At 36.9% G+C, this 27,633-nt stretch overlaps 1 protein-coding gene across 1 annotated transcript in view; it reads left to right on the top strand.

Moving 5' to 3' along the window:
* LOC145978987 (uncharacterized) overlaps window positions 1-27,633 on the top strand; it is a 370,418-nt gene that overhangs the window by 139,346 nt on the left and 203,439 nt on the right. Inside the window, exons 17-21 of the mRNA XM_083112046.1 lie at window positions 3,693-3,725; window positions 5,882-5,998; window positions 7,458-7,571; window positions 8,642-8,674; window positions 12,928-12,957. Coding sequence (XP_082968172.1) covers window positions 3,693-3,725; window positions 5,882-5,998; window positions 7,458-7,571; window positions 8,642-8,674; window positions 12,928-12,957 — 327 coding nt within the window. The remainder of the gene's footprint in view (window positions 1-3,692; window positions 3,726-5,881; window positions 5,999-7,457; window positions 7,572-8,641; window positions 8,675-12,927; window positions 12,958-27,633) is intronic.

The raw sequence follows: 27,633 nt of genomic DNA, 5'->3' as shown, positions 1-27,633 counted from the left end.
GCAGTACCACAAATAGAGTAAGATGGGTATTTTAAAGTTATGAATCTTTGGTAACATGCGGAAATAGTAACACAGAATGCACTATCCTTTGCCAACATACAGTAAATTTCCGAAAGCTCAGTAAGCAATATTTCAGCGGAAAACAAACTAAAAGCATGACCATGCAAACGCGCAGTCTTACCCTCAGCGCGGAGTAAGACTGCGATCACGTTCGGGTAAAAATGCGCATCGTACTAACACCTTCTAAACAGAGTCACATTCGGATAAAGGTTCTACGAAAAAGAACCGAAATCACTACAGTAAGTTACTCTTTCATATGAGAAGCATTTATCGTGCCATCTTCACATGTGGCACAGTGAATCAAGTCAACGGCTGGGAGATCGCTAACACAAATCACAAATGAAGGTTCCTGTTTCATACGTGGTGCAGTTTTCGTGCCACCATTCGTCTCATGTGGCACACACAATCCAATCCTCGACTGGGAGTTCGCTGTATTTCTCATCACAACTAGGGCAACTGTAGTCTTTCTTTTGACGTTGCCAGCTTGATACGCCTTCTTCAGCAAGGATGTTCGTTTTCATCATCATACCAATAGCAGATGGCGGTACTCCATCAAGTAGTTCTGCTTTCATTCTCTCACGTGGAACGATGAATGCAGCAGGAATGACGCACTCATACGACATACATCAGTGATGGTTTGTCCACGTTCTCCACTAACAACTTTCTTAACCGATCATTTCCCCTTCACACTTATCACCTTTGGAGGTTTCGAAGGAACTACCAGGTTCATCCATATTAAATACACGGAATGATTGAAATTTATATCTACTCAATAATTACTGCAGATTTGTACCTGAAATTTACTGCAATCGGGAACAAAGCACGTGACGGTGTCGAGCCATTGCACAATGCAATGAAAACGAATACACAGGCGGACTCTACATTAGCACGGCCGCCTCTATGAATCAACATCGTGATATTCTCTACATTTACAGTGAAGAAGTTCAAAGAGAACTTAGAATCAAAATAAATAGTAAACACCTTAAAATTCTTCTCGCTTTCCTCTCTCAGCACAACGAACTACCAACATGTCATCACTAACATCGACGGCTAGCACCTATCTCGGGCGATGATTTTCACCTGAAAAAAGACAAGAAGAAAGTAACTGTTTGCAGTCTTACCCTTCTCTACTCTAAATGTCTGTGGTAGTACTAAGTACCCTAAAAAAGGGCAAAAACATTTTGTTGGACGTATTAAAGAAATGGGGAAGCCTAGAAGCAGGGCTGAATGTCGAATTACCGGAGGGGATGCCGGGGATTTCACCCTCAGAAAAAAAAAAATTCCAGGCAAACGAAAATTATTTTCTTCCCCTGCCAGGGATATTTTTATCACCCTTGAGGGAAATTGAATTGAAAGCATATACATAGTAGGGGTATTACAATAAAATTGGTCCTACTCAATATAAATACCAAAATGAATTAATACGAGTATGGAAGTTATTATTGTTTTTAATTGCATCAAGGTTTAGATGTTTGCGAATTCATATAATTTGCGCATTTCACTAAAAAAAAGTTACTAACATATGCAGCATATATGCTTTACAGACAAATCAAGTCAATATTTGCTACAATTTTAAAGCGTCACAAGCGTAACGCACTTTTGTTATTGCTTTTCTTGCACTCAGCCTATGTCATTATACACAAGTATTTTTTATTTGTTAGCAGACATCATAAAGTGCTTCAGAATTCTATGAAAATACATATGACAGTGCATTGAGTGCTCGTTTCAAGATCTCGCCATCAGGGTTTCCAGATTGAGATCCCAGATTCTTCACAGATCTGGGCGTATCCAGCAGGGGCAAGGGATGGCACTTTCTCCTCCCAGGGAAAAAATGTTTCTTGTACTCTTTAAACGATAAATAAAATAATTATTATTCCCTTTTCAAACAATTCAAAATAAACCATTGCCCTCCCAGGAAAATGTAGTTTCTCCTTTTGGGAAAGTTCTGTCACCTCCTTTCTGGAAAAAGTCTGGGTAAGACCATGTTCACAGCTGATTCTTGTGGGCTGTCGTTTCATAAGTTTCATCTAATTGCCATTCAACGTTAATATATTGATTAATTGAAAGGGACAGAAAAACGTTGGAAAATATTCAAAAAACAAATACATAGTGTATCACTTCTAGCTAATCACAAAGGTAACGTCTGTATAGTTTGTAAAGAGATTTATTTTCTAAGCCATTATGAGTCTACAGGATTTAATCCTACATATTATTCTAGCAATAATTTAATGCTGCAATCTCTCTCTATATAAAAATGGATGTATGTGTGTATATATGTATGTGTGTATGTTTGTTCCAGCACAAATCTCGAACTTCTGGAGCGATTTGAACCAATCTCGGAACACGTATCACTTGTAATCTCGAAAGAAATACTGTGCTGGTAAGACACTCCTGGCACCAACAGGGTGGAGGTGAGAGGGGGTGACATGCAAAAATAATCGAAAACGACCGATATTAGTATGGAATCCATAGTTCTCGGGGTCGCTAAGATGAATAGTAACACTCCTAATACCGTTCAACTTCAAGTTCATCACCTATCGGGTTGGGGGGTGAGAGGGGGTAAAAATTAAAATGTCAAAAATGACCAAGATTAGTGTCAAATCCATAGTTTTTGGAATCGCTAAGCTAATTGGTGACATTCACGATAACCAAACTTGGAACACATATGACTTACAAACTGGAAGAAATACTGTGGGGGTAAGACACCCCTCGCACCCACTAGCGGTGGGGTTGGGAAGGGGCTGACATGTAAAACGACCGACATTAGTGTGGAATCCATAGTTTTCGGGGTCGCTAAGATGAATAGTGACACTCCCAATGGCGTTAAACTCCAAGACACCCCTGGAAAACATAGCGGTGGGGGTAGGAAGGAGGTGACATGTAAAACGACCGATATCAGTGTGGAATTCATAGTTTTCCGGATCGCTAAGATGAATAGTGACACTCCCAATGCCGTTCAATTTATTGATTCTTGCTCTTGGAGGTGGAACTAAAAATGTTTTTCATAAATTTTCGTTAAATTTCTATTATAGTGAATTTGTAAATATATTACTTTATAATTTGTATACTGTACTTGCACCTTTAAGTACCTGTACATAAAATTAGTTACATTTTACGCTATAGTAAGAATTCATTAAACACTCGGGCAACGCCGGGCAATCAACGTGAAACTAGAATATTTATTGATTATTATAAATTATCGTTCCTCTCATAAAATTTATGAAAAAAGTATAATAATCAGCTTTAGACGTAGATCTTGAAAACTGGATTTACATGTTAATTATATCTATGACATAAGGTGCACTCTCTTAAAGTGTAATTTGTATATCACTACTTGAAAGAAAGGTAAGGTAAAGGTAAAGTTCCCCGTGTATATATAGCACCATGCCGTGAAGGCGCATTTAGAGGATGTGAGGGTAGGGCCTCCAGGCACCCATTGATTTGGGACTGAGTCAGACCCAGAGCAGCTTTAAGAAAAGCATTCCCTAATTTTAGGTGAAAACTGAATAGTTCCAATAAAAGAATGGCTTTACAAAATACACTTGGAAGGTGGATTTCATGTCTGAGAAATATTAATTTTTTTTTAAAATTTATTGTATATAAGAAAATAATATTACTGCCCTTTTTCACAGATCCAATGTCTTCTAGATCCCTTGGCGCACACGGTATTTGCAAGAGTTTTATCTAACCCTACTATAATAAAATATAATGATCATTGCATTTATACTCTATGATCGTTTAGTTGGTGTAGTCAGTGTTCGAATTGAAGAAAGTGCAGAGGGGGGAAACTTCAGAACTACTGATCAGTGGCGGCGACTAGGGGCCATGATGGGCAGTTGTCTTTCCTAACGCATTGTCACTTGCTGCATGGGCTGGATGTGTAGTGCTTGTAACGTTTTTTTAAGTGTTCGGCATATTCTTATTGAATGTGCCGACGTTGCTATCCTTAGACAGACTTTTAATTTTCCCAGCTGTTTGTGAATCCTGTTGGGTCATGACAACAATGTTTTTCAAATGTTTTAACTTTTTCGGAAGAGCTGGTCTCTTCCACCGTCTGTAATGAAGCTTTTAAAACCATCTGACTTTTTAATGTCTTGTGTTTGTCTTTTGCAGATCTTTTTACAACCTTCTATTTTTAATTTTTGCCAAGGGGCTTTTACATCCCCTTTTTAATCTCTTAAGTCAGAATTTTAGGTAAGGGTATATTTTCCCAAATAAATTGAAGGGTGCAAAATTGCCTTAAGTTCCGTCGCACCCAAAAAATGTAATTCATTTATTCATTCGTTGCGAACTGAGCAGTATTTTTAACCCTACCACACAATATAGTGTCACTATACAGCATACGATCTATTTCTTTTTCTGTTCACTCCCCATGGTTCAAAATAGATGCTTCTTCGAATATTCCGTGTTCTTCAAATCTGGAATTAATGTTATCAAAAATATGATTCTTTTTCTCATCGGCTTCAGATATTTCAGTTAGTGGTACGCTCATAAATGCTTTGTTTTGAGACAACTAAAATTCTACATCTTTACACTTTCTCGGGCGTTCTTAATTGAATATAGTGATTCTATTACCACGGCCAGTTCCTGCCGTGCTATAATCACTCTAGCACTTCTCTGTAGAAGCAATGAAAGAAACTGTTTGAGGAAATAGAACACAACATGGAAAAGACAAAGTTCTACTACAAATAACTAAGTTGGTACCTTCTTTAGCATTCCTTGCTCGCACTTTCTCTTTCTTTTCAACTGAAAGCTGCACTGAGCTCACGACTCGAAAAGAAATATAAAATGGGCCGGATCATTTCTTTACTGCCGACAGAGATTGATAAGCTGCCACGCAACAAATGTCATTTTGTTGATTTCCGTGATTGTTGTTTCCCTTGTTTCGCCACTCTCGAACAGATCCTTTTGATTTTTGGTGTTTTGAGTGAACATATCATAAAATGTATCCATTAAAGTTTTAAAGTGCAATACCTGTATCTTCTTTCACAACATCGTGAACAGAAAGCTCGAATTTATGACTCAATCATCCCAAGTACAGTAATAATAGAATACACATTCAGAGGGAGGAATTTTCTCCCCCTGGTTGGGAATGAAAATATAAAAGTAGAGCCGGGGATGAAAAAAGTAGAAGGGGGATTCCCTGGCTTCCCCTCTTCAATTCGAACACTGGGAGTTAATGAAACTGTCATGTAGCAAATGGAAGGTCCGTCCTAGGTTCGACCCCAACCACTGGCAGAACAGAAATTGTTCACCTGAAAACGAGAGAAAGGTTTCTTTCTCGAAACGTAGCGTTCGAGTATACTTGTATATATCTGTACAAGAACTAGACAATGGATAATGCCAAATCACATTGCATGCTAAAAATTGTTATAACTTAACACTGAGGAATCATTGGAGGGTTGCAATTGGGAAATGGGAAGATCTTTCAAGGTAGTCACCCATACAGACTACCCCTTCCCTTACTGACACAAGGCAAATATGGCAATTTAGCTTGCAAATAGGCATTTTAATGTGCTTTCAATGGTTATCGAAATGTGTGATCTTTGCCTCACCTAACCTACTTTTTCTGTTTGAAAATATGCTACTGAATTCCATGTGGCTGTATGTTTAAAGCTTATATAATCAAATATACACTCGTACTTTTCATGCATATTGTAGAATATTTAGCCTAAGATTAACATAACAGAACAGATCTCTCATGTACACGAAGAGAATATAAAAAAAGAAACTAATGTATGAATGATTAAACAAATAGACAATTCTTCCAGCAGAGAGTACCCGAAGCAAATAAAACTTTCACTTTATACAACCATTGTAGACTTCAACCATTCTTGCTGGAATTGTTTTGATGGAGAATGCATCCACGCACTGCACGTAGCAAGTTGCGACAAGTTCTACTTGTATTCAACTCTAGAAGGATGTCACGCACATTGTGGTAAGTACGTGAATGTTTCTCATTATTTCACATTCTATTATGATACCAATGTTAATTATAATATCACTCTGCCTGTATCAGTTTACTTGTAAATATTTTTAATGAACTCTCAACAATTAAAACTCTCAAAACTGAATTTATTAGTAACTCTTTTACTGTATCAGTGGTTATGGACTGCAATGCACTCTCACTTGAATGAAGAAAATCAAATTCAATAGGTGTCTTCAAGCGAAGATTAAGAGAATGTTTTATGGAGTGATGCTCCTATACTCTTATTCCTGGTTCCATTATTTGTTTTTGTCAAGTAATTAATACATGTTTAATAAACATTTGTTGTGACCTGTTATGTATATAGATCTATATATGTTTTATGTATTTCTTTGAATTACATGTTTTTACTGAGGTTAGTTTGATGTGAAAAGTATATGTATGATCGTTATTTTCAATGTTTATACTTATATGAATCAAATTATGAATGTGTATTATCTTCTAAATCTGAACATCATAATACCTAAGTACTAATTACTAACTTCATGGCCAATCGTTTAACTATTAACTAGAAAGCAAGTTCCAAGTAGAAAGTCCACTTAGATAAAATGGGTCTTACCCTCTAAGACAGCAGCGGCGTTCGTCAGGGCGGCCTCTAGTCGTCTCACCAGTCCGCAGGACAAACACACACACACACTCACACGGTTGTGTGCAAGAAGTATATATTCACAATACGACCTTGTCTTCATCCTCAACCCAGCTCTTAGTGCTACCAACCTTGTGGCTATTTTAGTAATCTGTCCATTTGGCCTTGCTGGCCCTGACGGAGGTTTTTGTGGTTAGGAGACCTTGTGGCCTATCGTCAGGGCCAAGGTCTTGGCCTTCTTTATATTTACTAAGCCACCTTAACGTCCTGTTGGTCGCCTTGTCGGTAACCTTGCCCTAGACTAAGAAGGGGGAGGGAAGGGCCTTGTCTCAATCACACACGTTGAGGATGAGACAAGTGCATGTGACGTAAGTCCTTATTCCCTGTTAGTGTGTTAATACTTCCTTGGAGGCTACGCCCTTTTTATGCAACACAATGAGCTGTGCGTTACACCTTGCCTGCTGTTACACATACACGTCTCCCTGAACAGTACCACGTTTCTCATAAAATGCTTTCCTCTCTCTGTCAGTTTGCATCACTTTCGTATCCTGTTTCCTTTTCGATCCCACGATATGTTCAAATTCCATACAGTTCTTATCATTTTGCAACGCACCTTAGGCAAGCAACATTACTCAATGGTGCAGGCACTTTGTTCATTCTTTTATGTCCGCGAAAATGAATAGTTTGTTTTAAATGGCGGTCTAGTTCTTTGGGTTTTGATGAACAACAATCTGTAACTTATTGGATGATTTGATTTGATCTTACATTAATATAACAAAGTTTCTGAATTCTTCATTATACGAGTAATGTTTGTACTTTGGGCAGGTACTACAGAATGCTGGGAATGTTTCGAAGGAGATTGCAACATCGCATTCGACGGTCCCGAATGTAACAAACAACATTTCTATAAAACTATGAATGAATGTTCACATCACTGTAGTAAGTACTATATTGCAATTCTTGTTCAAGTTCCACACTAAATCAGTGATGGTACAAATGTTTTTAAAAATACGTCATTTCGTAGATTTTTTCATAATAGGACTCTTTAGAGGAGCAATACTATTAAAATTACACAGCAATGTCAGCACAATTTTGAAATATAAATACATAATTTACATCTGATATTAATATATACGCTTATTTTGTCGTTGAAAAAATATGAAACGGATGACAGTGTGTTATGGTTTATAGGTCCATGTCAACTATTGAAGCAATTCGATATGTGTTAATTGCTTGGTAAGTACTGGGGATACAAAGATAACATTTTGTGAACTGAAAGAATACCAGGTGCTGGTATAGTGGTATATTTATTATCTCGACGTATCTGCCCGTCTGACTGTCAATGAAGTCAAAAGTTGACAACAATCGGCATTATAATGACATTACTATAAACAATAAAATCAGAAATACTTATAGTTTATAAGAAAAGTGCCAATAAGGTAATAATTTTAGTCAAACCTTATAATAGCTTTGGCTATTAAGGAATACATAAATGCTACATTTTGTGTAATGAATTCGAATTGAAATGTTTATTACGATATAGATAATTCTCATTAACAATTCGTTAGACTAATAATATGAGAGTTGCATCAGATCTCCAACATATGTTGAAGCCGGCCCCCGCGGCGGAGTGGTTAGCACATCCCACTACTGCTCCAGGTGTCCTTGGGTCGAATCCCGGCCTGGACATGGATGTTTGTGAGTGTCCATTCATCAATCTCATCATATCATCACTCATCTCCATCTTCGCAAATTAGCCAAAAGTGGTACAAAATGTGAAGTAAAATGGAGCAAATTAATCAAACAAAACCAGATTGTTCAAATGTACTACTAATTTTTATTCTGTGTCAAATGAGAAAAATTTAAGAAATAGTGAGTATAATTTGTAGATTTTCAAGTGGTAAATTTATTGTGTAGAAACTATATTTTAAAAAAATGAAACTGAAGTTTTTAAAATCATTATATTCTCAAGAATTGTAATATATGTGATTTTGTCCATCTGTTGATAGCGAATGATTCATTGGAATATTTCGGTGAAGATGGTATGTATGATATTTTATCTTTCATTCTTTTGAATATATTTAGTTCTGTAGTTTTCAAACCAGAAATTCAAGCATAAAATTAGCTAATTACAGATATAACATTGCATTATCCAATTCTGGTGACATTAAATGGCATCATGGGTAGAATTTTATAAAGTTTTTATCAGTTTGTGAACATAGAAATAAGCATCCTTGGCTGAGTGGTTGGTGTAGGCTACAAGGCCGAAGGTCTTTTGTATGATTCATGAGATAGAGACAAATGTTTCGTTGTCCCTATTGCTTCACATATTTCATCCAGTAACCCTCATACAAGAGAGTTAGGAAAACGTCTTTGAAAAACCTAAAATATAAATACATAAAGAATTGATGCAAATATGTTACTTAGAAATTCGATACTCTTATAATAGACGAATCAATATTACCCTACTGATATAACACAGCGTGTGACAAAAGTGTACGGAAGCAAAGTTAGTTTTCTAGTAATATTCTTGGAAATGAGAAGTCTGGAAGAAACAGCTGTGGCAAGATTGAGACTTTGCAAAAAAATATCGAACCACCAAAACGCAAAATATGTTATGTAGAAGCAAGTCAGGAATGGGAAGAAATTCTGAACACACAAATTGCCCATGGGACGTTGGAAATGTGAGACGAAGAGAACGATAAATAAAAATGAATGAAAGAGGAAGAAAATGTGTATGTGCGTGCGTGCGTGTGTGTGTGTGTGTGTGTGTGTGTGTGTGTGTGAGAGAGAGAGAGAGAGAGAGAGAGAGATAGATAGAGAAAGGAAATATGAGAAAGAGAAGAATCAAAAAGAAAGATATAAGATAAATGAAAGAAAGAAAGAGAAATACGTATAGAGACAATGAAGGTGAAATATAGAACAGAAAGAAATAAGATGCAAAAACTGAGGAATAGAAAGAGCAGAAATGAAGAAGTGAGTGAGAGAGAGAACCAAGGAAGAGGAAAAATGGGGGGAAATATATGCAAAGAAGTGTGTATGTGTTTGTGAGAGAGATGGGGAGAGAGATTGAAATGAAAAAGCAAGAGAAAAAGTGAGAAGAACAATAGAGAAATAGGTAAGTTCTTAAAATATCAAGACAATTGATTTAGTTTATTTTACAATTATATTTTTGTATCTCTCAGATGATTTTTATTATAATTATTTTTGTTCTTATACCTATACTTGTCACTTCTTCCTACACCAAAAACGACCAGACTACTTACAACCATTTTGAGAAAACAATTTTCACAATGAAATTGAACAAGATTTTAAGAATTTCTCTATCACGTAGGGGTGTGTGCTTATAATATACCGTATTTGCCGACGTATAAGATCCGCCCCTATCTGTACACATTTTGTTAGGAAAAGTTTTATCAGTGAATATTTTTATTCATTTGCAGTATTTCAAATATATGAAGTAATAAATAGGTCTAGTTTCAGTAAATAGCTCACGTAATCTAGCTAGGAAAGAATATATTTCCAATCTTCTTCGTCAAAACCCAGACATTCATCTCCAGAGGTAAATGAAGAGTCACTGAAACCTCTTCTTAATCAGAATCTCAGACCTCATACAACAAATCGTGCTCTGTACCCTCCAGTGCATTACTAATGTGACCGGAATGCTCTCACACACTCCAAGGAAGCAAGAAACAAATAGTTTAACTCAGGACAGAAAATTTCCACAAACGAAGGTAATCAAAAATTGATTACTCTGTTTTTGAGACATATTTTGAAAGGAAAAAAATGCATCGGCAAATACGGTATATTTATTGCACGTCCAGAAACGGATCATTGCTGGATGTGTGAAGAAGAGGATGGTGGATGTTACATAGATTTTTTTGGAGAGGAGACTGCACAGACAAGGATCTATGTTCGACATTATCTGAATGCAAGGCTGTCTGTAGTAAGTTCGACGTTATCTTGTATTTCGAAACATTTAATACCGAACTAAAGTGTAAATTTCATTCCAATGCCTATGTGTATATTTCCAGGGTTGGACACTGATACACGTGCGGATCAATATTACGTGCTACATTTTTTGTTTCATACACAGTAACGAAAGTCACCTTGTAATCAAGGTTTCCTGAGTTTGATTCACAGTGAGATTTAAATCAAATTAAACGTAGCATTACAAGGTGTGGGAGATTCTAAAAATGCAACTTACACAAGGATTTTGATGTTTGATTTCTGAAACATGTCATTGTTGCTCTCAAATACAAATACAAGCAGAAAATAATGGTTATATATTAATCTTATTATCTAATTGATTATCACGACAGATTTAACTCTGACACAAGTACGCTTTGAACGTTTACCTTGCTATATGTAAACAATTTAGGAAAAATATGTAAATTAACTTTACACTAATCACTTGGAAAGTAGGTTTACAAGCTAATTAAATCGAAGACGTAAAGTGCACTCTCTTAAAGCATATTTTTTATATGTTTACTTCAAAGAAAAGCATTCATAATTTTACATACTGAATAATTTAAAAAGAATACCCTTACAGAGTACACTCGGAAGGTACATTTTATATTATTTAGGGATTTTTATTGCATATTGCACAGATCCAGTTGGAACTAGATCCTTTGACACACATGGTATTTACTGGAGTTTTATCTATTGCAATAACATATGAAGATCACTATATTTATACTCTCTCGTCGTTATTGGTGGAGCAGTCTGCGAAACGGATTTGTATTAAATCGCAGGTCTGTCCTAGGTTCGATCCCCATCACCGGCAGAAAAGAAATTGTTGGCCTGATAACGAGAGAAGAGGTACTCTCTCGATACATAGTTTTCTAATATACGTATATGTAGAGGCGCTAGACAGTAGACATGACCCCATAACATTGCACGCTAAAAATTGTAATCATATCACAGCGAGGAATAATTGGAGGAATGGAAAATTGTAAAATTTCTTCCATGGTAGCAAGTCGTTCACTGGAATTCTTCAATGTGCTGAAACCCAAAGTCGTGAACGAAGCGGAAAAATAAACAATTAATGCAAGGTTATGAACAAATACGTATGTACGTACAGTCAACAACAAAGGTAATCATCATTTTCAATCATTGCGTTTCCAGAAATTTGGCTGTTCAAGAATTGAAAAAAGGCACGAATAAGGAGAGAACAACCTCTGGTGTAGGATACTTACAATTCCGTTCCCAAAAATCATAAGAACGAAAAAGGAAAAGGTGTAAAAACACTAATAGATAATTTGTCGATTTTTCTTTGCTGCTAATTGTACTACTATTCTGTTTCCCTTCAGTTAGATACAGAAAACACTGTTTCTTTTCAGTGCTTTTCATTTGTATCATTTTTCTATTTTTTCGAATTTTGTGTGTGTTGTTTTGACAAGTTTTGATGCTTCCTAATTGAATCATGCCCCTTCGTGTGCAATTAAATTATTTCTGAGTCTCCTAAAACTCAAGAACGTAAAATCCATATTTAATTTCGGTTCAAATTCAGAGAGAGTAGTCTTAACGTGTACATGTAACCTCCTAGTCCTAACACAAAGTACAATAGCGCCTCCCTGATGGCGTTGTGTTCCACGTTGTCTCCTTGTAATGAAGTGGTCACGGATTCGACACACGGTGGAGGCACATTATGGTTATGATCCTATTTTAAACTGTAGGTCCAGTCCCAATTAATATATCTGTAAATTAAGTGGACTTAAAAGTAAGTTTGACTTCAAAACTCAGAATTTTGCATCGTAGTGAAGACCTTGACAAAATATGATATTTTATAATTTCCCCAGCCCTAAATTGCAAGGCTCAAAACAATATGAAACGAATTTACAAAATTTACGACTACTGTGAAACTCTCTGTTCCCATCCCTACCGTAAGTATGAGGTACAGTGGGATCCATAAGTATTGTTCAGCAAATTGCCCATGCCCATTTTCGTTGTTTTTTATCTTCATCCTACGTATTTTAAAGGGCTGTATTTTTACGTCTACTGATTCACAGGTTGTAAGCAGATTGTTTGGTGTTTTGTGTCAGTTCTTGAAGTTCCCATTGCATGAAACAAAGTGAGTAAACGTGGTGATGGACAATTTGTTTGGTAATACTTATGGATCCCACTGTACATTATTAATTCTATTCATAAATATGTTAAAACTTTTAAAAAATAATGGTGTATGGGTTTTCTTCATTACAAAATACGTTATACATTCTTAACAGTTCTAAGGCATGAATATTTAATGTGCTTGGTGACGTGTTGGATTCATATCGTTATGTATCTTTCTTTATAGACCAAGATTCTTCGGAAATAAGCTCGGAAGGTATTTATTTATAGAGTTTATTGTTTGTAATAACGTTATTGCTCTCTGAACACGACATTACTTTACTGATATAGGTATAAATAGTAATTCCAAAACGTTTAGTATATATTGGATTGTCTAAAGTTGTGAAACGCTATTATACAATTCTAGACATTTATTTATTTATTAAACACTACAGGCAAATGCCCAGTTACAGTGTTTTGAGGTTAACTGAGTTAAGTTTACATACATATTGACAAAACAAGTAATTAAGAATTGGAAAGAGAAAACAACAAAGACAATGAGAAAATAACTACGTATAAGACGGAACAGAATAATCATTACATAACAACAATATATAATACAAGGGTGGTATATCATAAAGTTACAATGCTATTATATACAGGATTCACATAATATGTTTGCTTTTAGGTCTAAATAGATCAATGTCAGGGGTATTATTGGAGACTATATTGTACAACGCGCACATCCTCCTCATGGGATCCGTTTCGGGCATACTGGTTTTACCGCGTGAAATTTGGAAGAGGTCATTTCTGGTCTTAATTTTGAGTATGGAACATAAAAGTTTATTTTTGCGAGAAGTGCGGAGGAGTCTATTTATCCATTGACAAGTTTGGAAAGGAAGGTTAACTGGTGCATCTGTCTTCCTTTTTCAAGGGACGGGACACTCAGCATGTTGCGTAAGATGTCACCCGAAGTGAATTTTGGATAAATGCCATCTAATTTATATACTAAATACCTTAAGAATTTATTTTGGAGTTTCTCTATTTTTTCGATTTCCTTTATAAATAACGGGTCCCAAACGACAGGCATATTCAAGTTTTGATCTGACAAATGTATAGTACAGTAGCAAAAAGGTTTCTTTTTTCTTAAACTGGCTACCCATTCTCATCACAAATCCTAGGTTTCTGTACGCTTCACTGAGGATGCGCGCAGTGTGTGTCTGGAAATTTAAAACTTTGTCAAATGTGACTCCAAATTCAGTATTCTCTCTTAGGATTTCTACGTCGGAAATGTTATATGAGTATTGGATGGGATGTTTGTTACGTGTGAATGATACTACTTTGCATTTCTTGAGATTGAGATTAACCTTGTTGTTCTTTCACCAAACAAGTACTATGTTAAGTTCGTCTTGTAATTTCGTGCAGTCGTGATCGCTTTTAATTTGTTTGAAAATTTTGACATCGTCAGCAAAGATTAATTTCTCGGAGTTTTTAGTGTGTTTGGTAAATCGTTAATGAAAATCAAGTACAGCAGGGGGCCTAGGTTCGAACCTTGGGGGACACCGGACACCTATGTAATAGGAGGACCTTAGTCCTTGGTGCATGACATATTGTCGTCTATTCTGTAAATATGAAGCAAGTAGTTTTATAAGTTGCGGGGAGAGGCAGATGTAAGCTAGTTTCTGCATTAAAGTATCGTGGTGTACCGTGTCGAAGGCCTTTGAGATGTCCGAGTCAACATGGCGGATAACACCAGACACGTCTGAAACCGACTCCTGCTACATCGCCCGTTTACGCCAACACAAAGCACTACCACGCGGATAAAGGATTCTCCTACACTCGCATACATTAGATACATTGCCTGCAAGACTATCAGGACACCAACATTAACGACAGGGTCAAATCTGAATCAAACAATACGTAACAGACACGCTCTAAGTAGACCCTCCGACAGTGCTACCAACCCACCAGTCAGCAATGTCCAACAAGCAGCTGAACCAGCGTTTCGGCACCCTCGAAGCCAAGCTCCAGAAAATCGAAGAAAAGGTAGAAGCGGCCCTAGGATCCACCAGGGAACCCAACACAGAGGCAGTCTCTATCAATAACCCATCTGCTCTCCAGGATGTACTTCAAGATATACAAATCATGAAAGGGGAGCTAGCAGTCTTTCGTGAAGATACGGAAAGTGTCAAACGTCAAATCACTGACCAAGAAGACGCCCTGGATAAACTCCATCAATACAGCCGGAGAAATTGCCTGTTACTCCACGGAGTCCCGGAAACCCCGCAGGAAAATCCAACCGAGGTCGCCCTCAAAATATTTTCCAGCAAACTTGACGTCAACGTCCCGGAAGATTTCGTGAGTCGCTGCCACCGTCTTGCAGCTCCTCGAACGAAGAGAACGGCGGCGGACGTCGTCAGGCAGGGGCACAGGCCTTTAATCATCACGTTTTGTGTCCTACAAGCACCGGGACGCTGTGTGGCGATCCAAGAGGAATCTCAAGGGAAGCCAATATCTGATCACAGAATCGCTTACACCGAAACGCCAGAAACTGCTCCAGGAAGCCAAGGCAAGACACGGGAACTTCAATTGCTACACAATTGATGGGAAAGTCGTCGTGGTGACCGAGGAAGGAAAGAAATTCATTGAAACCGAAAGGGACCTAAACGCTCTCAAATGTAGGCGGGAATGATGATGCGTGGAACTGGAAAACAAGAAACGAACGTGTGAACACTTGTGCGTGTGTGTGTACCTCATGAACTCCATCCAGAAATTAACTCACAATTTATCACTCCCCAGTTACTGGAAAAATTCATATTATCTCATTTGGTATTTGATTTTTGTGTACTTTTGTGTGTTTTGTGTGTGTGTGTGTGTGTGTGTGTTTGTGTTTGTGTTTAGTGAAGTTACATGTAAGAAAGTGCTTAAAAATGTGAAGATGTTAACTGCTAACTGTGTGAGGTTTGGCGAGGCTAGTTTTTACAAGGAGACAGCATGTAAGTACTCGTACACTCTCTTCTTTTCATCCCTCCAGCGTGATCTATTTTTAAAACACCAAATAGTATTCAATGTTTTTATGTCGTTTTCAAAAAGAAAAACACCCGACTGCCTTGATAAAAACTGTTACCCATCCTGGTCCCAATCTCAACAAATGGTACCCCTGTCCGTTCCTCTCTGCAAAAATGCCTTCCATGTCAACGACATCACGTGACGCAACCGCAAGAAACGGTTCCCTCCCCCCCTGGTCATCGCCTTTCAGGGAAAGACCAACCACCCCTCCTCACCCTCGCACAGGCTAACGTCAGGTCTCTGTCGCGGACAAAATTAGAGGAACTAATAACAATCACACGCGAGTGCCCTCCCGACTTCCTCCTAATCACCGAGAGCTGGTCCTGTGAAGAAGCGCCCACGTCTTCTTTCGCTATCCCTGGTTACACGGCCATCAAAAAAGACAGGACTACGAAGGGTGGAGGTGGTATTATCTTATATCATCGCGAAGACTTAAATGTCAAGGTCCTTTCAACATCCACCAATTATGAAAATAACAATGAAGTTGAAATTATAAACGTAGCGATAAAGATTCGAAACACAACCCTGGGAATAATCGGGATAGCACCCAATATATCCTACACAAAATAATCACGTTTAGAAACTGCAATCTCTGAAGTTTTCCCGCGTGTTGACAAATTGATTATTTTAGGAGATACAAACGTAGACTTTATTTCGCCGCACAAACCGGAGACAAAATACTTTCGATCAATTCTTAATTCTGTCGGCCTTACGCAAATTATCAATAAACCGACTAGAATAACGGAAAATAGCGAATCACTCCTGGATGTCGTAATAACAGATGACCCTGCCATTGTACGTTCATCAAATGTAACCGTACCTATCGGAAACTCAGATCACTGCATGGTAAGTGTCACCCTTGCCATTGAAAAACCGAAAAGAGAAAAACATTATGTCACATACCGTAATTTCTCAAATTTCAATAAGGAGAAATTTGATGATGATGCTGCAAAAATTGATTGGGCACAAATTAACAGCTACGACAACATCGAAGATAAGGTACAGTATACCTCTACCAATATTATCCACCTTTTTGACAAACATGCACCTCTCCACACTAAACCGGTTAAGCATAAAAGTGTTCCGTGGATATCCGAAAACACGAAATTACTCATGAAACTCCGCGACAGAGCTTTATTAAAATATAAACGCGAAAAGACAAACAACAACTGGGAACATTACAAGGAACTAAGAAACTTTACAACTACGGTGCAACGACAAGAGAAAAAAGCATTCTTTAACCATCACCTACGATCTAATGAAAACAACAAAGACCTGTGGAGCAAACTCAAGGCGTGGGGAGTGTATAGTAAAACTACTAATAATGAAATACCCTCTGATATACGAGACGTAGATAAAATAAACGAACATTTTTCAAACATTTGTCGTGAGGCCGACTGCTCGAAATCAGCCTTAAATAAAACCAGTATTTTTTTTAACTCCAAAATATTTAATGAAAGTGTACAACAATTTCATCTTAAAGAAATCAGTGAATATGACACAATTAAAGCAGTAAATAATATACGATCCAATGCCTCTGGCAATGATGGAATAACAATAAAAATGCTCAAACTATCACTTCCGTTTATCTTAAGTCACCTGACACATATAATAAATTTCTCCTTTCGGACTAGACAATATCCAATCAGCTGGAAAACAGCGCGCGTGATCCCTCTACCTAAGAAAAAAGTAACATCGTCCTTAAACGATCTTCGTCCTATAAGTCTACTACCCACCCTTTCCAAGATCACCGAAAAAATTGTTTACAATCAAGTCAGAAATCATGTGAACAGCCTCAATCTCCTTCCGAAATGCCAATCGGGCTTCCGCCCTGCTCACAGCACGGCGACGGCGTTGCTAAAAGTCACGGATGATATATTTCGCTCAATGGACAAGGGTATGACAGTTGCTCTGGTTTCACTGGATCTGACAAAGGCTTTTGACAAGGTTCATCACGACCTACTCTTAAGCAAGTTGAAATATTATAATTTTTCACACCCCGCACTCAAATGGTTCAGATCGTACTTGACAAACAGGCAACAGAACGTGTTCCTAAAAACTGCCACGCCCTCTCTCTCGAACACGCTTCCGCTAGAAACTGGCGTTCCGCAAGGATCAATTCTAGCTCCTCTCCTATATACAATCTTCACAGCAGATTTAGAAACCAACGTAGAGCATAGTACCGTACACTTTTATGCAGATGACACCCAAATTCAAATCCCATTTCCACCAAAATCACCAGATTATGCAATAGCATTACTTAACAAAGATTTGGCAGCCATCAATACCTGGTGTAATGCAAATGGTCTGAAAATAAATCCTCAAAAGTCTGTTTTCACCGTCATGGGTTCCAAGAATAGCCTCGCAATGATAAACCCGAATAATCCACGCGTCAAAATAGAGACATCCGAAATTCCACATTCAAAAAGTATAAAGAATTTAGGAGTTATGTTGGACGAACACTTGAACTGGGACCTTCATGTTCAAGAGCAAACTAAGAAAGCCTACGCAGCACTAAGATCCCTCTATAAATTTAATGAATACTTAAATACAAATATTAAAATGAAACTTGTGCAAACACTGATTCTCCCTCTTCTAGACTACTGTGATATAGTATACGGTGCAAACTTGTCTGTTCGAAATAAAGTCAAAATTCAAAAAGTTCAAAATTCGTGTTTACGCTTCGTATATAACATTAAAAAATTCGATCATATTCTTCCAACCCTGAACGAGAACAAAATGCTAAACATGAACAGACGTCGCAGACTTTATTTCTGTTGCTTTATACAGAATCTTTTGCATAAAAAAATTCCCGAAAATTTATCCGAGAAACTAAAAACCAGAAGGGAAATACACAACTACAAAACAAGAGGAACAGCGAAACTTGAACTCTTCAAACACTCACTGGAAATTTTCAAATCGTCTTTTACACTTTCAGCGGCAAAAACGTGGAATGAACTTCCGCCCTCCATTACCTCCCTCCCCAGTCCAAACAAATTTAAGAATAAACTAAAGAATTTTCTGTTAGATGAACAATATCTCTGATCAAGCTCCCACGAGTAACACTACACAATTCAGTTTAGATTACATACGAGCCTCGCCAATCCAATCCAATCCTTGACAAATCTACAACTATATTGTAATATTTACGTATGCGTTGTTCTATCGTATCTCACAAAACTACCATAATCATGTACATCAATCTCAACATCCGTGCGTGAATGTCCTGCTCAGAAATGTTTAGTATGTGTGTTTTAATGTGTGTGTGTGTGCGTGAATGTGTTTTTTTCTCTTTCTTTTTTACGTGTTGTCTTGATTTTTTTTTAAATCTCATCTTTGTTCTTTCCTTGTAACCATTTTTTATTGTATTTTCTTCTCTTTTTTATGATTTTGTTTATGTACACTAGGTAAATGTCAAACGGGGTTAGGTGGGAGAACAGCCACAGGCTGAAACTCGCCCTTTAATAAAGAAAATTTGAATTGAATTGAATTGAATTACATCGACTTGTCCTTTATCGTCAATAGTTGACGCAACTTAAATTGTTAATTCGACGAGATTAGTTGAACGGTTTTGTACAAATCCATGCTGGTGTGGTGAAAGGATGGGTTTGAAATGCGCGTAAATGTGATTATAACTCAAAGAGTTTATATGGAGGTGACAGTTTCGCGATTGGTCTGTAGTCACTTATGTCTGTCTTATCTGCTGCTTTGGGTATTGGACAAATCTCCGTCGTTTTCCAACTTGCGGGGAATTTTTCTGTTTTAAAGATTAAATTATAGAGGGTGTGGAGAGGGAACTTGAGCCCCTCTGAGCAACCCTTAATAACGTAGGGGGGGATTAGGTCCGGTCCAGCTGCTCTTTTTGTTTGAGTTTCTTGATGGCTTTTTCGATTTCTTTTAGGGAGATTTCTGGGATGCTTAAGAGACTAAGTTGGGATTTCGGGAGCGCGTTCGTACGTGTGGTTTCGTAAGAGGATGATTCCGCGGAAAAGACAGATTCGAAATATGTAGCATAAACATTCTGGATGTTATTGTTATCGATAGGTTCACCATTGAGTTTGGTTGGTTGGGCTGGTGGATTCTTCCTTTTATTCTTAACTAAAGATTAAAATAGATTTGGGTCGCGAGTCAGATTAGCTTCGCAGCTGTTAAGGTAGTTTTGGTAAGCTTTGTTTATTTCCGCTTTTAATTTCGTTCTTACGGCTTTAAAGTTAGCTTCATGATACCCTACATTCCCTTGTTTTTTTTCCATTTTTTATGATGGTGTGACTTGATCTTTATACCTTTTATAATATCTAGCGTGAACCAACATGGGTACTGATTAGAATAAGTTGAGCGGACGCATTCATCAAATATACACTTAATTATTTCATAAAATTAGTCCACTGCAAGATCGATATCGTTGTATTTATGTAATTGTTCCCAGTTAGCTGATTTAAATTTGTGAAACATACTGACCAAATCAGCTTTCTTAAAATTGTATCGTTTAATACTCGACTTTGAAGTTTTACGTTTAGGTTTGGGGCGTGGTATATTTATTCCTAGGGGTGGGTGGTGAGTATCTTCCGACACCAGTGCATCCTGCCGGAGTATCGTTACATTATCTATATTTGTTAGGACTAAATCTAGGGTTCTACCGTTGGCATTTTGTATAGTATTTAAGTTTTTGAGATCATTAAAATCAATAAAGTACTTCAATCCACGACAGTGGGAACCTAACGTGAGGAGGTCGTTAGTAGGATGAGTTATGTCAGGGATGTTAAAGTCACCCGCGATGAGCAATGGGGCCCCTAGAGGACAAAGTTTCATATACCGGTAGGGGTGATGACGGCTGGATGTATATTACAGAAATATAGATGGTATGTGCATGTTCCGGTTTTAATTTTATAATTACACAGTCTATGGTTTGTTCAGTTAACGGTATATCCACCAGTTCAGGGCAATGTTCTTTCTAACATGATAAGTTATAGGGGTATTTTAAAGACTTGATTTTCTAATTTTATGAACTAAATGATAGAGTGAGTTCAGAAGCAATGTGGACTGTTGTCTCCTCAACATACATAAATAAAATTACTCAGATGTAAAAATAAGAAAAATGTATAAAAATTATTGTTATTCAAACGCACACTTACAATTTTATGTCGCGAGTCAAGTTTTTTTGAACAGTACATGTGATATGTCCATGTGTATGGCCTCCCTGATGGCGTAGTGGTAATGATGTGTCCTTGTTATTAAGGTTTCCCGGGATCAATACCAGGTGGTGACACCTAATGGTTCTGATCCAAATTTAACTTACATCCAGTCCCGATTATCCTGTGTGTTCCTGAAGTGGAGATAAAACTCAAACTGAAAATTCGCTTCTTTGTACAGCAAGTTTCTACAAGATGCAATTTGTTCTGCGTTATTCCATTGTTTCTTAGTGTAGTTGGTTTTTAGTTCTCATTAGTGAATGTGAGACTTTATAAATTAATTTTTCAGAACGGCAAAATGAGTGCATCAAAATTACGATCGATAAATTTCGCAGTACTACTGAATCCGTTGGCTGTTGCAACTAAGCTGTAAAAAAGGCCCATTTACTCATATTCAACACGCTCAACCTCAACTGCATAAAGCAGGACAGTGAAAGCAAGCTGTTAACAGAGTCCATTATTCTAGGAAATTAGTTACGAATTCAAAACCAGAAACTTAGATCTTTTCCTTTTTACTTTAACAGTGCAAAGTACTTTTATAGAATTGTAACAATCAAAAAGTAAATAAATTCCCTTTCTTTATATATCCATAATAACACAACTGTATGATATGCAACTTAAATTTATATTCTACAACTTAAATTGACAAGTAATTAGGGGTCAATGCGTGTATAGTGAATGCGGCCATACGACCGAGAATTCTAAGAATAGGTTCCTCAATACCCAAACTAATATTAATTTAATTAGAAGTTAGAATAACAAAAACCTAATATAGGGTAAAGAAATGAACAAATAAACTATAGAATTTTAAAGGAACCACACTACGTAAATTCCCCATCATATCGCCACACTTACCATACACGTTTACAGTCAGAGCTACACCGCTCTTTCCCCCGTGACCGTTGCCTCAAGACAAACCGTGCTCGTTTCCTCCTGGCGGATCTGAGCATAACAGCCAATCAAATCCAGGCATGACATCAGTTGCAATGTTACCAGCACATTCAATGCATTTGTGGGCAGAGGGTTATACTGTACAGTCCCATGCAATAAAGATGGGACACCTAGATCCTGAAATGCATGCTCCCCTGCAAAGTGTTATGTCTATTGCCTAACTCTACGGTGGTGGTAAAAGTTGTCATTGAAAATTTACTTTTACAATCCACTTTTCGCCGTGGAGTTAGGCAACACACATAACACCTTGCAGGTTAGCAACCATTTTAGGATCTAGGTGTCCCATTTTTGCCAGTGTCTGTACACGTCTTGTCCGCACACAATCTGCGTTTTTAGTTTATATAGTCATAAATATTCTGTCCTTACTAGTGACACTAATTTATAAATTTTCTGGTAATTATTCTTTTTAAGTTCGTACAAGATGTTGGGAATGCCAGGAGCACAGCAACACCTGGTCCTTGAAATACGTTTACCAAATAAGCTGTGAAGGAGATTGTATCCATCGTGGGTGCTATGTAGAGAAAATTTTGGCAAGTGTTGTTATTTGCCTGGTTTCTTCTCCTATTCTCATGCTACGTTTCAATACACCACCTCCCGTCCTCAGGTGAAGTTTTTGATCGTTCTTCCGATAGCGGGCATCGAACCTACGGCAGGTTGGTGAATTTCTATTGATCCGGTGCGTCAAAGCTTTGGGGAAATGAGCAGAAAGAACGACAGATAAAGTATAAGAGAGAGAAGAAGAAATGAAAGAAGATATACTGAGAGAAAGAGAAAGACCGATAGATGTGAGAGAAATTGGAGAGAGAGAAGAAAAGAGAGAGAGAGAAGGAAAGATACAATGATGGGAGAGAGAGAAAGAGATAAAAGAGGAGGAGAGATATACTGAAGATAGAAAAGAGAGATGGAAGAGGGAAAGAGAGAAAATACAGACATAAAACTGAGAGAAAAAGTAGAGATAGGAAGAGATGACAAGGACGAATGAAGAGAATAAGAGAGAAAAGGGAGAGATAAAATCAAATGGAAGAGAAAAATAAGGAGAGATTAAACTGAGTGAAGAAGGAGGTAAAATTGGAAAAATAGAGAAAGTGACATAAACAACAGGAGGAGGAGAGAGAAGGAAATAGGTGCAGAAAAGCGGAGAGATGGAAAGGGAGAGAAGTGAAGACAAAATGAGATAAAGACGGAAACAGCTAATAAAGTGGAGATAAAATAGATGTGGAGATGGGAAGAGATGGAGAAGAGATAGAAGGAGAAATAAAGAGAAAAGAAGAGAAAGAATTGAAAAAATAAAAGAAAAATTGAATTATTGTTACACTAGAATTGAGCTCCTATGTATGAATGAATCATTAGTTTGCGTATAGAGGCAATCTCAGTCACTTTTCACTGTTTGAAACAACACAAATTATTCTCTTGGCAATATTATTTCCTTTTTGCAGGATTATCTATTAAAAGCTGCTGGAGGTGTTTGAGTGGCCACTGCCGGACGGTTCGGTTAGAAGGATCTTACTGTCATGGAAGAGATACTTATCCCACATACAGGACGTGTGTGCAACACTGTGGTAAGTACGGTATGAGAAAGTTCTGTTTGGTTTATGTACAAGGAGATATATGCACAATTGCAGACATTTTACAAAATACAAGGATGTATTGTTATTTTCTAGAAGACAGTAAGTTCAAACTCATCATAGTGTTTCCCAAAGTGTGGTCTGCACAACAGATCCAGGTGATCCACGAATTGGCCGTAGAAAATATACTCTTTGTTTTCAAAGGGTCACTTCAAATCAATACATTTTTTACATATTTTACGTATATTTATTTATTTATTTTATGAATTCAATATTATACGTGTAATATATTTGTCGTCTATAATCATTTTGTGATTAGTCTGGTGGGATAGTTTAAAACTAAATCCAAATAATATAAAATTGTTTCACATATCTTTCTTTCCCTCTTCACAGATTTTTTCATGAATTGAAGTGCGTAAGTGAAGAAAGTGCCAGGTAGTGACGTTACATTGCTGTAGAAGGATGACAGTAAAGTGTTACAGCCAGACGTGTGCAAACATAAGTGTGTTACTATGAATTTCATATTGTTCAATCCTTGTATAGAAGAATACTTTAATATTACAAATTAAAGTTCATATTCATATTTTCATTACGTAACATTTCCCTTGCACACAACAGCATAGTTTATATCATAAAGTTTGTTGTATATTGTTTGTAAATAATAAAAATCTGAGTATATAATTTAAACATTTCATTTCAAAATGTATAATTATTTTTTCTTGATTGTCGTTTGTAAAATTTTAGAACACATACATTTCAAAGAAAATAATCGTTGGTTTCGTAGGACACGCGCACAATAATAATCTTCTTAATTGGATATTTTCAATATTCATCACGGATCAATTCGATGCTTTGTGTTCAAGTCCTGGAAAAGACAAAAACTCGATGAAAACTATCAGGATTTTATGTGATTTATAAATATGTCTTGTATAGAGGATTATGATTGGAAAATAAGATATAGCCTAAGGCACAGTTAAATGATAATAAAATAAAATTTTAATAATTTAATAAAAAGCCATTATATAGTGATATTTGTTAAGCTCACAGAATACAGTGGTTGGGACATGTGGAGAGAATGATGGAAGACTGGATGCCAGTAAGAATGTTGAGAACCCCGTGTTCGACACCCGGTGTAGGCACATAGTGATTCGGATCCCACTTTAAACTGTAGGTGTAATTCTGATTAGCCCATCTTTGCATAAAGTAGACTTAAATTCTCCAATTCCAAAAACTCAAGAATGTTGAGAGAAATGCTGCACATACAAGAAGAAAGGGAACACCACAACTTCAAGAGAGTATGTTTATAAAGTAAGCACTGTGCGAGAAATATTCAAAGCCTTCTTGCAATTATTTCTTCGTTTCGAGATCTGGACATGCGTCCATTGTGTTCATTACAAATCCAGACATGGCCATACTGAGTAGCGGCCGACGACACTCCCTTCTTACTGCTCTTAACTCTCTTTCCCGGGAATCTCTGGAGCAAGCGAACGAAAACAAGTCTCTACGCAAGATGTGACTCGAGAGGGCTCCACCAATAAACGAGTGAGAGAGAGGAACTGAGTGCATGGAGAGGAAAATGCGGCTGCAACTACCAGCCATGTATAAGAGCGTGCACTGTTTTTCAAACATTGAATCTGAAACAGGTATTTCAAACTTATGCCAGCATTTTACTGAACATTAGCAAATAATATTAGTTCGTTATTAGAGTAAATATCTATCAAATTAATATTATCAACTGATTTCTTTGAAAGGAATATAGCCTAATCAAAAACAACCATATCTGCGCATCTTTGCAAGTATATTCACCAACGTAATACAACTTATTTCGTTACATAAGCACTAGCAGTTTCGCAGCAATGCTAGAATTCGGACACAGTAAGGTATAGAGTTGTTTTGTGTAGCGAACGTTCACTAATTACTACGTGCTGAGTTAGAATGATGTCATTGTGGAATTATTGATCACTCTCTACCATTCCATTTTGTTTTAATTACATAGCTTACCAGTAGATCTTGAATGAATCATTATTAATTATATCAAGAGTTAGTCAGTTCATTTTTGTCATTTAACCAACCGTGGAAAAATCTCTGAAATTTGTACTGGTCTGGAAATTACAAATAATAAGTATTTTTCTTCTTTAAGCCTCAATTAAAGGATCTAATAGAGATAAGGGAGTCTCATATTGGTAGTAACATTGATTTGCGAGACTGGACAGTGAATACTAGATACAAGAGGGCCATTATTTAATATTGGGTTAGCCATCCACTTAGTTGTTCTGTAGTACTAGTAATGCTGTTCTGTCCTAGTAGTCTCATTTTTCCCGCCAATTTTTATACTCTCATGTCCTGACCTCCGTGGAAGATGGTTAGCATAGCGCGCTACGACGCCAGGGGTCGCAGGTTGGCATCCATCCTGTGCACCCTTCATCAATTTCATCATATCATCACTCATCCTTTTCTCCGCGATTAACCAAATGGTAAGTAAGATAAATGAAATCAATCAGTCAATTTAAACTTCCACTTTCATGCATAATCTATTGGTCAAGACTTCTTTCCCGAAATCATTAAGGTGGAACAATTTCAAATTAATGTATTGTTTTCATTATATCTGTTTATGCGATTCACTGAATCATTATTCGAGTCATTAGTTGGTTTTTCGCTTTCTTGTAGTGATTTTGTCACTATTAATTCATTGCCAAAGGAATTTACGAAATTTCCTGAAGTTAATATGATTTGACTAACTAAGCGCCAGGCACCCCTAATCTCGAAAATGTATTATCATAGGTATAAAGCTTCCCACCTATCCCTATCTTGGGCAAAATCAATCGAATCCACCAAATAACACAGAATACAGTAGCCTATTTAATAATTATCATCTACATAACTAAAAAGTACATCTTATTACAGTCCTCATTAAAATATATTTTTAGGTGAGTATTTTTAAGAGAGCTAAGTACCAAACCTTTTACTTTTGTTGTAGGGAATAACATAATAGTAATATTTTTTCCATTTCTGATTTGAATTTTTGCATGTATCTAATCTGATGCTTTTAGATGTTCGCTTGAGGATAGAGCTTGTATATACGAGAACAAGCAAATTTTGTATAAGTACATAGTTTTTTGTATATGGTAGTATCACATTCTGACTCATGGTGTCCGTGACTGCACAATTAATTTGATACTATTTATATCTAGTTACCAAACGAATGATGAAACATTCTCTAAAGCAACTAGTTCCAGTAGGAACGCCCTAGTTTGCGCTGGATTGGCTGGAAATGATGGCTGCCAGCATGGCCGTATTTAGAGGGGGGTTAGGGTTTAACCCCCCCGATACTTCGTGCATGTTTGATTAATGGGAGTTCAGAAACCAAAATTTGTAACAAATTTTTTTAAAAATATTCGCAGTTTCACAAAAAAACAACACAGAGACAATTCTGAAATGATTGAGCTAGAATTTTCAAACATTTTGAATTCTGAAATTTGAGCGAAACTGGTTTAATTCTCAGAATCGCAGCCACCCGCGACCCCTTCTTTTCGCTTCTGCTGCCCTTTTTCAGTGCTATTCCTGGATCAGACTGAAAATTTCCTTGCGATTGTCTCAAAATTCCCGTTCCAACTTTTAAATTCCCTGTTCGATAAGGGTTAAAATCCCCTTTATAAGAGTTTAAACCTAGGATATCCAGCTTCGTAGCGCATTACATTCACTACCCTTCACCCAGCGGTCGATATAGTACATACATTTAACCTATATGCGGTCCTATAAAGCACATACTTGTATAGTGATTGTATGTAATGCTGTTTGGTAAGTATAGGAACAATATGAGCGTCGGAAAGAGGGATCGAACTGATCTTTAGAACCCCCCTCTCCCGAATTGACATCGTTTATTGCAAGTTACAAAATAGCAGAACGTTTGTTAGTGTTATTGTTAATAACGGAAATAAAGTCCAGTTTGTTAGTATTCCAACAGAATAACCAAAGAAAAACGCGTTGGATCGAAAAATTGAGGTTACATTACAGACACCTGGTTATGTTTTATCATTTAATGCAAAGAATAACTGGTTCCACAGTTTTCAAAATTCCAAAAATTAAGTTTTATGTGAATGGTCAAACAACATAAACTATATGACTAAAATTTCTACTTTTGAAGCTTTTTCTTGAGGTATCTGAAATTTAAAAATAAAA

The sequence above is a fragment of the Lepisma saccharinum genome, chromosome 25 (assembly GCF_977018435.1).
Source record: "Lepisma saccharinum chromosome 25, izLepSacc3.1, whole genome shotgun sequence".
In the NCBI taxonomy this organism is placed as follows: domain Eukaryota; kingdom Metazoa; phylum Arthropoda; class Insecta; order Zygentoma; family Lepismatidae; genus Lepisma; species Lepisma saccharinum.
Note: the sequence above shows the minus strand (reverse complement) of the source record. Positions and strands in the feature narration are given on the sequence as shown.